General features: G+C 46.9%; 5 protein-coding genes across 5 annotated transcripts in view; 2 read left to right on the top strand and 3 right to left on the bottom strand.

The window, feature by feature from the left end:
* CNBM0930 (hypothetical protein) overlaps nt 1-1,083 on the top strand; it is a gene marked incomplete at both ends in the record, with an annotated part of 2,707 nt that extends 1,624 nt beyond the window's left edge. Inside the window, 2 exons of the mRNA XM_767080.1 lie at nt 1-952; nt 1,026-1,083. The exon at nt 1-952 is cut by the window's left edge and continues 598 nt beyond it. Of these exons, the coding sequence (XP_772173.1) occupies nt 1-952; nt 1,026-1,083 (1,010 nt within the window). The remainder of the gene's footprint in view (nt 953-1,025) is intronic.
* A 303-nt stretch (nt 1,084-1,386) lies between these two features.
* On the bottom strand, nt 1,387-1,983 carry CNBM0920 (hypothetical protein; the record flags this gene model as incomplete). Its single annotated transcript, XM_767079.1, has 1 exon — nt 1,387-1,983. The coding sequence occupies one exon, from the start codon at nt 1,981-1,983 to the stop codon at nt 1,387-1,389; it is 597 nt and encodes a 198-aa protein (XP_772172.1).
* Nucleotides 1,984-2,904: 921 nt separating this feature from the next.
* On the top strand, nt 2,905-4,424 carry CNBM0910 (hypothetical protein; the record flags this gene model as incomplete). Its single annotated transcript, XM_767078.1, has 7 exons — nt 2,905-2,949; nt 3,041-3,203; nt 3,281-3,374; nt 3,453-3,597; nt 3,666-3,940; nt 4,004-4,125; nt 4,249-4,424. 7 exons carry the CDS (start codon nt 2,905-2,907, stop codon nt 4,422-4,424), a joined length of 1,020 nt encoding a protein of 339 aa, XP_772171.1.
* CNBM0900 (hypothetical protein) lies at nt 4,421-7,572 on the bottom strand (the record flags this gene model as incomplete). Its single annotated transcript, XM_767077.1, has 10 exons — nt 4,421-5,016; nt 5,078-5,190; nt 5,245-5,505; nt 5,559-5,663; nt 5,723-5,788; nt 5,847-5,902; nt 5,957-6,256; nt 6,314-6,675; nt 6,729-7,148; nt 7,203-7,572. The coding sequence occupies 10 exons, from the start codon at nt 7,570-7,572 to the stop codon at nt 4,421-4,423; spliced, it is 2,649 nt and encodes an 882-aa protein (XP_772170.1).
* Nucleotides 7,573-9,978: 2,406 nt separating this feature from the next.
* CNBM0890 (hypothetical protein) overlaps nt 9,979-10,000 on the bottom strand; it is a gene marked incomplete at both ends in the record, with an annotated part of 1,523 nt that continues 1,501 nt past the window's right edge. Inside the window, one exon of the mRNA XM_767076.1 lies at nt 9,979-9,997. Coding sequence (XP_772169.1) covers nt 9,979-9,997 — 19 coding nt within the window. The remainder of the gene's footprint in view (nt 9,998-10,000) is intronic.

Below are 10,000 nucleotides of genomic sequence, written 5' to 3'. Positions count from 1 at the left end.
TGGGGTATAGTAAAGAGACAAAGCTCAAAGGCGTACGGGAAAAAGGGGAACAATGGGAAAATCTGGGGAAGACTGAAGATAGGCTTGAGTTGGTATATAGATGGGCAGGAGGGAAAAAGAAGCGAAAAAGGAGAGAAGCCCACAAGCGGCGGAAAAGAGATTTTAATCGAGAATCACCAAATAAACAAGACGATGCGTTGGAAGTAGAATTTCAAAGAGGTGAAGCGCCGCTTAGCAGAGGTCATGGGCATTTGGAAGCAGAGGAAGAACAGCGTCTTATCCAGCTAGCAATCGCTGAAAGTTTGAATATCGACCCAAATGCCTCATCAACCAGACCTTATCTCACCACGCCCATTCTCACGCCCACCTACACAAGATCAGCGCCCCATACTACCCCAGCATCTACATCCAGGAAGCACAAAAAGGACAGAGACGAAAGTACTGTTCATGAGGATGAGGAGTATTGGACTTCGACTGATGATGAGTTTTACGCCCACGTTATTGAAAATGGGCTGGGTGAAGACCGTGCGGGTGGTGATAGGTTTGTACCCGGGAGCGTTGATGTCATTCCCGAAGGAGCTGCTACGAATAACCTTACCACCACCACGTCCGAAGTCCCCTCAACATCAACGCCCTCAAATCCAGAGTTCTCACTTTCTCAAAGCTCGCTTGCCTCTTCTACACCATCGAAAAAGCCTAGCGATGTCCATACCTCACAACTCTCCGGTCTTATCTCCCAAGAAAGAATAAAGACAAAAGCAAAGAGAAAAGATGATCTTGTGGCAGGATCTATAATCGGTCGTAGTGCATTTTCACACTCTCCAAAGTTCTTGACGGACCATCTTGAAAGTGTCTTGCAGTTCTGGATGGGAGAGCGACCGCCGAAGGGTGTAGAGATACATGAAGCGAAGAGATGTGCGTATTGTGAATTTGAAGATGGCTGTGAATGGCGGTGAGTTCATTTTTCTCCCGATTCTCCTGTCGAGAGGAGACAAGGTGGCTGATGAGTATTATGTATTGGATAGTTTGATGAAAGTTGAAGAACACCGTCGGCAGATTCAAGAAAAGAAGAATAAATTGTGACAGTTGATTGAGACTTTGCGTTTTTTTGTTGTCCTTGTCCAGTGAATGTTCTTGTTCATCCACCGTTGTAATCCGTAGTAATATAAATGCATAGATAGCTGATACGATACGGAGGACGTTCTGATAGTGTACATTTTGGGAAGAAACAGGAAAGGTATTAAGAAACCAAAACCTAAATCAAACAATCAACAAAAGTCCACCTACAATCTTCTCCATAACAAATTTGACCCCATCCTGCTCCTCCTTGCCCACCCACACAGCCTGCCCCCCCGAATCCAACCCCAACCTTCTTCCCCACGAAGGCTAGCCAATTGGTTTGGCCGTAAACTCACACCAGTACCCATAGATCACAGATCCCCATACCAGTACATTCAACAATACAAGCAGGAACACCGCCCAATCAATGGTACACCCATACGAGCCATAAGGCCAGAGGGAGCCCCTCTGGTACTCAAAACAGTGAGTACATGAATGGGAATGTATTGGTAAGAGCGTATCCCGTTGGGAGGCGTGAGGGCAGGTTGCTTGAGAGAATGGTGGAGGAGGCGCTAAGAGGAGAGTAGTGTCTGAAGAGGAAGGAAGGGGTTTGTATGACGGCGGTGAAGCAGGGACAGTGTATGACGGTGGTGAATGTGCGGGTAACGATGGCGAGCAAGGGAAGTAGATTTGAGTTTGTGACAGAGCAGGGGGGATGTGCACTTGACAGTGTTGGGGGGTGTGGATGGAATGAGAAATGTGGTGTGGTCGATGATGACGTTGGGAGGGGTGAGTGCAATTGTGGAAGTCTGGGGGGTTACAGAGGAAGTAAAATTGCTCATTTGGAAGAGGAGAGGGAGGGCGGTTGGCTTGATGTGTGGAGGTAGGACCGTTGACAGCTGGGGTTGGCTGAAAGAATGACATGCTATGACGAGATCGAATAGGGTTGATTCTGTAGTAGCTTTCTATTTGTTCACTTGTTCAGTATGTGACCTTCTTCTTCCTTCAATTTTACTCGGTTTATTGACGAAAGGGGCGCATAGAAGATTTCACTGCGCCTCTGCAAGACGTAGTATATATTGGTACCCAGTTAATATTCTTCTTCCATACTCAAAAGTACAAAGAAAAGGTCTTAAGAAGGTAAGTCACCGTTTCACTCCGTATGACTCACTATCATAATGGATCTTTGATCATCGCACGGAGTTCGCGATAAAGGACTGAGGAAGGGTTTGAAGAGAAGAAAGGAAGGGAAGTCTTTGTTTTCCAGTCGGATCTCTGCCAACTTTCTCAAAGGTCGAACTTCAGTCTTTCGACTCCCAAGACGATTCGCGTGTAGAATCCTGCTGGTACTGGCTAGGCTGAAGCCTGAGATCATCAGTGAAAAAGGAGGCTTCGTTAGTCGACCATTTAGTTGAATCCTCGAAATCATCTCGCGATGATGACTGGTAGGGCTTAACTTGAGCTTGAATTGCGAATGGGACAACCGTAGTTGACATGGCTACATTAACGAGAGAATCGAATCGAAGGCTCGAATTGCGTTCGGAGTATTTTCGCAGATCTTTAGCGGACGAGTAAGGACTGGCAGAAAAACAGTCGAGCCGAAGTCCGCCTCGGCGCATCGGGGAAAGCGGCGGTTATTTCTCCGTGCCTGCAAAGTCCCTATCGTCATTGCCGCGACGTCTCGTTTTGTGCGCATCTGTAGATGCAACGTTCTCCCATGTCCATTACTCATATAAATACCACACATTTTCAAGCTCCTCATGCATCTCTGCCACCACTGTTATACTCCTCTATATTCTATACACTTTCACTAAGCTCTCTCACAGTTCATACCTACATTGCACCATGAGACTGACTGTTCGAGACACCAAAGAGCAAGTCGGCAACTACGTGAGTGGCTCTCTGTCCCGACGTCCTGCGACTTGCCTGCTGGATACTTAGAGGTAGATACTCCAGAGCCTCACGCTAACGCATTAATCAGGTTGGGGATTACATCGCCAACCGTGTAAACTCCTTTGTACCCACTCCAGAACACAAGAACTTTGTTCTTGGACTTCCTACAGGCTCATCTCCTTTACCCGTGTATAGGCGATTGGTTGAGCTTTACAATGAGAAGAAAGTGAGCTTTAAGGATGTAGTTACCTGTGAGCTTGTTTCCTAATCTTTGGTGACAACCAAAAGGTTTAAAAGGTTTGGGAGTTGACATGAGTGGCGCACACAGTCAACATGGACGAATACGTTGGGATTCCCCGTGATCATTCCGAGTCATACCACACTTTCATGTTTAAAAATTTCTTCTCCCTTATCGACATCAAGTGAGCCATTCGCTTCCCTCCCTCAACTTTTAAATGGACGAGCCGCTGACCAAACGATATCTTCTCATTTGCATATAGTCCTAATAACACACACATTTTGAACGGTGAAGCTGAAGATCTCTACAAGGAATGTGAAGATTACGAAGCTTCCATCAAGGCTGTTGGCGGTATCGATCTCTTTTTGGGAGGCATCGGCGCTGATGGACACATTGCTTTCAACGAGGTATGTCATTGTTTTCCGCTTACCTATCAGACACCTACTGATCTCACTGAAATATCGGGGAATAATAGCCTGGATCCTCACTTACTTCCAGGACACGGATTAAGACTCTTGCCTACGAGACCATCCTTGACAACTGCCGTTTCTTCAACAATGATCTTTCCCTCGTACCCCGTATGGCTCTCACCGTCGGCGTCCAGACAGTCATGGATGCTAGGGAGGTTGTACTTGTGGTTACTGGTCAGAACAAGAGCTTGGCATTGAGTCAAATGATCGAAGGTGCGGTAAACCATATGGTCACTGCTAGTGCTCTGCAGACACATCCCTGGGCTTTGGTTGTTTGCGAGTGAGGTTTTTTTTTTGGCGGTCTTTGATAGTTTGACCTTGTGCTGACATGGGATGATGATAGTGAGGATGCCACCCTTGAGCTTCGAGTCAAGACTGTCAAGTACTTCAAGTCTATCGAAAAAGTGCAAGACGAGGTCGAGGCCAAGTACGGCCCCGTTGCTTCCGTTCGATTGGGATTGAGAGGTCCTACAGCAGCATAAGGCAGAATACAATTCGAAGAGAAGGAGAATGGGAGATGAGAGATGATGGAGGATATGTGTTTTACGCTCAGGGACGATTACTTTAATGTCTTCTATACCCTTGCAGCGATGGAACAAATCGTGGTAACCACATACATCATCAATTCATATACCCCAAAATGTACATATATATACGTTCAAGGACCGCTGTCTAAGGATTACTCCAAAAAAAGAGGAAAAGGAAAAACTAAAACCCGTGATATTATACTCTTCTATACTCCACAACCAAAACACTCCTTCTAAATGGTATCACTATTGCCCGTCTTCCAATGCAAGCCCTCAAATCCCCCAATCTCTGCTACATCCGAAAACGGTCCAACCGGTAACCGACCATCCATATTCAAGCTCGACCTCTCGCCCATATACATTGGCATACCATCCAACGCCGCTAGCCCCGAAACAGATCTACTCGCATCCACACCCATCATCTTGATGGCTTCTCTTCCCCAATCCCAATTCGATATTGGATCTTGACTTTTCCCCTCAGCCGTGGAATATACTTGTGCAGGAGAGGGTTCGTTCGTTTTTGATATAGCAGGCGTAGAGACGCTTGGACTAGGACCGCTGGCTGACCATGAATCAGAGAATGATTTGGTTGAAGGAGGGTCGTTGGGTCCCGAACAAGAGCTTCCGGGGTCGTTAAGATGAGCATAACCATCGTTGGCCGCGCCCATGACATAAGTACCGTTATTGGTAGGGTAAGCCAATTGACGTTCGAGTTTGCTGCACATCGCTGCAGGGTCCATGCACTCGTTTCCGAGATACTGGACATAGTTCTCGAGGAAATGGGACATGGCGCTACCGAGAGAGTGGCGTTGGCCATACCGTTCGAGCACTGCAAGGTCGCGATAAGTTTGCTGAATACTATGTTTGCGTCGGACAGAGTATCTACTCACGGTTCTGGATAGTGGTGAGATCGGCACGGTAACGGACGGCCAGACTGTATTGATGAGACCTCATGGTATACTTGACATAATCCGCTATGATTCGTCCAACAGTATATAAAGAGCTATTCATCGTCTGTCAGTACATTATACCTCTTTGTAATATCTAACTGTCTCACCAAGCGATCAGGGGAGTAAAGACCATAGTGACATCCAAGTTACTCGGGATAAGGTGCAGGACACCGAGGATGGCTTCATACGCTTGTTGCGTAGCTTTCAGACACTGATTCGACGGCTTCCATTCAATGAAAGGTTCGAACATGAGAGCGAGCGCGACGTTGGGGAAAATATGCAGTGAAAGAAGATTAACGTTGAGGCCGCCAGAGTTGGCAGAGTCCACAAGTTTAAATACGTTCTTCAGCGCATTAGGGATGGTTGAACTGGGAAGTATGGAAAATTAGACCTAGACTCATGGATATAATGGTACACTCACATGAAGTCCTCAATATGTCGGACAACAGTCTTGAATGATTCCGTTTCAGGTCCTGCCAGTTCGTCTCCTGGGACCTGTGTTCGTTGAGACCAGTTGCGAAGCCATCTAGACAAGTAATTAGTCATCATCCGACTTGTGGGACAACTTCATCGGCCAGGGCTTACTGTGCAACTTCGCTCAGCAGAATAGTAGACTTGATAACCAACACGAATGCGTCTTCCATGGGATGACTAGATAAAAGATGAAACCTCAGTAAGCTAGTCGGCAACAGGATCACAAGATATTTACGATGTGAAGAGATCTCCCGACTCTGGACTCTGGGGATTTTCCAGCATATCGTCCAGCTGTATTTTGTGCTCAGCATTAAAAAGTCATTGTGCAAATCGAAACGTGCGTACCTTTGACCATTCCTGACCGGTAGTAGGTAAATTGCATTTTATATCGGCAAGAGACATACTAGGCACCCAAGTGCTGTTGCAAGCCAAGCCAGAATCATTGATAAACGCCATCCACAGAGTAGCCAATCGTTCCTCGCGCTCTCTTGAATTTCGAGGACGCGGCAAGAGAGGCTCCTTGTATGACTTCCGCGGGTTGCGGTCACTGAGCTGGAGAGTGTTGATAAGTCGTGCCGGTTGGCCACCAAGCAACCATCCTTTGAGAGGGAAACCTTTGCAAAAGTAAATATCACTAAGAAGGATCTACAGATAGATATTATGAGTAAAAACCCTTCAGTTAATTGGTGGAGATGAACTCACGCAGGTTTGAGTGACTTGGAAGATCAGGTCCCCTCCACCCATCACACAAGCAGAAGCAACAAGGTCAACTGACCTATTTGCCATTTCGGCTTGAGCCAACCCGAAATCTTCGATACTAGTCAAATCCATACCGGTGATGACATGCCTCTGCACAGCAGCTTCGATCTGATGAGGAGAGAGATTATTCACCCATGCGGTATGGCTGGAAGCAGTTGCACAGATGGCATGGAGCAGACCGGGGAAGGGGAAGTTGCCAGAGGTGGGGGATAGTTTGATACGAGTGAGAAGAGTTGGGCGATGGAGCATTCGGGGAGTTTGAGGGACGTGGTTGAAGAAGGTCTCGACGAGGTGTTCTAGGAGGACTACGGAAGTGTATTAGCGACATACGGTCTCGAAAAAAGAATGTTTGACTGACAAGGTGATGGCAGACCGCGTGGCCAATCAGCAGGTATGACGAAAAGGTCGTCTAATCCAAAGCTGCTGGAGAACCCATCTTTAGGGATAGTGCCGATATTGAGGCGAGTGCCGGAACCGCTGCTCTCCCGTGTCTGGGTAGTTCCGATACCACCCCCATTACCCCCAGGCGGGGCCTTCAAAGAAGAAACGGAGGGCTGAGAAGATTTGCTCGAAGGCGCCTCCTTATTCCCAAAGGTCCCGAAATGATTGAGATCATATCTGATAATATGTCCGACTTCTGTGATCCAATTATCTACGATACTGTCGGAGCGTGGTGGTGAAAGGGTGTTTTCTGGCATCGAGAGCTCTGGTCCAATGGGTTCAGGCCCGGATTGTCTGGTGGCGGATGATAGATTGACGAGTTTGGCTTCAAGATCGGCTAGTAACGTAAAAGTTAATGTCGACCACACAAAAGTCCTTTTCAGCTACTCACCGATCCTCCGTCTGAGAATCTCATTCTCTTCGTCGCGAGTTGGTCTTGAACCTTGAGAGACTGCTGGTCTTTTCACTCCAGATGCAGACCCAGGCCTAGAAAGGCGTTGCATGGGTTCCTGAATAGGAGGACTCCCATTCTCCCCACCTTCGCCGTCGGCCCAAGTACAAACAAGCACAGGCACACTTGTTCCATTCCGATTCGCAGAACGAGCGGCATGCGCATGCGATCGAAGACATGGTGAACACACGGGATGGGCACCGTCACATTTTGTTTTGCGTTTTTTACATTGCCGACATGCGTGGTTACGTTTCAGAGGCGCAAGGCTCTGGTCCGCTAGTATTTCGTCGTGTGGGGTTGGCCCGTTCATGTTACAGAATTATGGTTGAAATCCTTGCCAGCCGATACGCTTACCAAGCGACCGAATAGGTAGAAAATGACTCTACGGTCAAGAAAGAGAAGTATGAAGCGGTGTCGTGAAAAGGCAAAGAAAAGCGGCGGCCCTGTGGTGTAGAGTTACGGTTATATTAGCCCTATGCGTTGATGTAAAATCTCGCCTAGGACCTGTAAGAATGGTGGCTGGAGTGTTATAGGGGCAGAAGAAGAGGCAAAAAGGATATGCGACTCTTGAGGGTATCTGACCAATAAACAATTCAAGACACCGCGGGCCGTCGGTCATGTCTCCTCTTTTCGAGGATTCATATGCAAATTAGCTTCCGTTCTTTCCGGTGTGCAATTTTTTTTGCCATTTAATTATTATATTAATAACCAGCAGCAGCAGATTCTGACGTGACGTGAAATTGATGCGCGTGTTTTCTCTGCTGTTGTTATTATTTGTTGTGGCAGTTCGTCGGCGGCCATCCTGGTGGGGACAGACGATTCGCCGTATTGTTCTATTACTATTACTATCAGATCTGCTAGTTGCCGTGCTTAACTACCGTTTCTTACCAATACAGCACTTTTTATGGCTATAATAGTTAGCCGAATGACTAGTAATCTTCACCCGTTTCTACAGCGATTTAACGACTTTCGACTTTTTTTTCGCCTTTTTTTTGAAAGGCGGGGGGAAAGGGGGATACCTGGGGCGAGTCACCTGCTGGCATGCCGCATATGTAACAAATGTTATCTTTTCTTCTCTCCGCGATGTCCGTAAAATAATCATTTAGCCCAACGATATTGGCCTTCTTGAGAATGAAGGTATTACGTCGCGTACTTCGATTGTAAATCGTCGGAGCACACCTGTCTCTCACCCTTTTCAATTCTTCTCGATCGATCCCTTCACCATTCATGATCGTGTTTGGTTGTTGTCGATAGCGGTAATCTTTAGTATCATGATAAAAGCTGAAGCCCTCACGACCCCAGCCTAATTTCATGCCCTGCCATTATCGGCCTTTGCGGTCATTTGGGAAGTCTTCCCATCTGCTCTCATCCCCACTCACTAGCTACAGGAGGTAAAAAGAAGGACGGCCAAAGATGAATAGAAACAGGGGGAGATCCTCCTCCAAATCATTCCATATTCCTGGTTATCAACTCCTCAGCTCACTAGTTTCCGTCTGAATGGCCACAAGTCAACTCGCTCCCCTGAAGCATTCTTTCATCCCTTACTTCTTACCAGAGAAGTTGGGAGGGTTAGAAAACAAGTACATGATCATTTAGGATACTATTTCATTTCCCTTCAGAGCTCCTGCTTTTGTTGCTTGATGACTTGATGGGCCAAATACTTGGTGGAGAGAGAAAGGAGGACCTTTTCAAGAGGAAGACGCTGGGTAAGGTTACTAGAAGGCTGCGGATGGTGTAACGGTACCCCTGTCCTCGGAGAGGCCGGAGAGTACCTGATGTTACTTTGTTTGTTTCTACCACGGCTTAGTCCAGTCAGGGAACTTAGAGGTTCGTGAGCCAGCGAAGTCTGCGAGGGTTTTGGGAGTGGTCTTCTTGGAAAGGTAGTCGAAGAAGGAGGAAGGATATGAAGGTTACATTCATTTCGTCTATCCGAAGAGCTCTTTATATATCTTTTCCTTAGTTGTACAGCTAACCAATTTCGCTTCCCCCTCGAGCACCCTTTTCCTCTTCTTCCTTCCGTCTCCGATCCTCTGAGGGCCTCTTCTGCTCCGCTCTCCTCGCTCCTTTTCTCTTCCTCTCTTCTCCCTCTTCTCTCCGGCTAATCTTTTCCACCCCAGTTTCTCCGTTCTTTCCGTCTCTCGTCTTCCTCTCTTCTTCTGTTAATTCTCTCCTCTTCTCCGTTCCTTACAGATGGTCAGATAATAGTGTTTTTAAAGTGGTTTTCCCGAGAGAGAAGATGAGAGAGTAATCGACAAGCGGTGGTATCGCCAGTACTATCTGCCTCGCCAACCTATGCTATGCTAAGCTCTTGTGGACTGTCAGCATGCACGTAAGCCTGTAAAGTTAATGGTACCTGTTAACATCAACAAGTAATACCTTCCGTATTATTCCACAGGGTCAGGAAAAAAAGTCCACGTCCACATGCATCTTGTTTACCTTGAAAACAACTGTATCCCAAAAAAAAGAAACTCTACTGAACTCATCTAAGTGTATGTACTTGTATTGTAACTCTGTATAATGAGGACGGATACGGTCCCCACGACATCAAGGCGGAAGGAAAAAAAAAACTTCACGGCCATACCGGCATATCAACGTCTCTAAATAATGGCGTTTTGAAAAAAGTAAACGGAAATGGTTATATTGGACAACTTGGGTATCGACAACGAATCGATGTTTTGGATGTTGGGAGGGTAGGAGCTGGATGCGATGAACTCATTTACTTGGAGGTGCCGATGCTA

Source organism: Cryptococcus neoformans, chromosome 13, assembly GCF_000149385.1.
Source record: "Cryptococcus neoformans var. neoformans B-3501A chromosome 13, whole genome shotgun sequence".
Classification (NCBI taxonomy): domain Eukaryota; kingdom Fungi; phylum Basidiomycota; class Tremellomycetes; order Tremellales; family Cryptococcaceae; genus Cryptococcus; species Cryptococcus deneoformans.
Note: the sequence above shows the minus strand (reverse complement) of the source record. Positions and strands in the feature narration are given on the sequence as shown.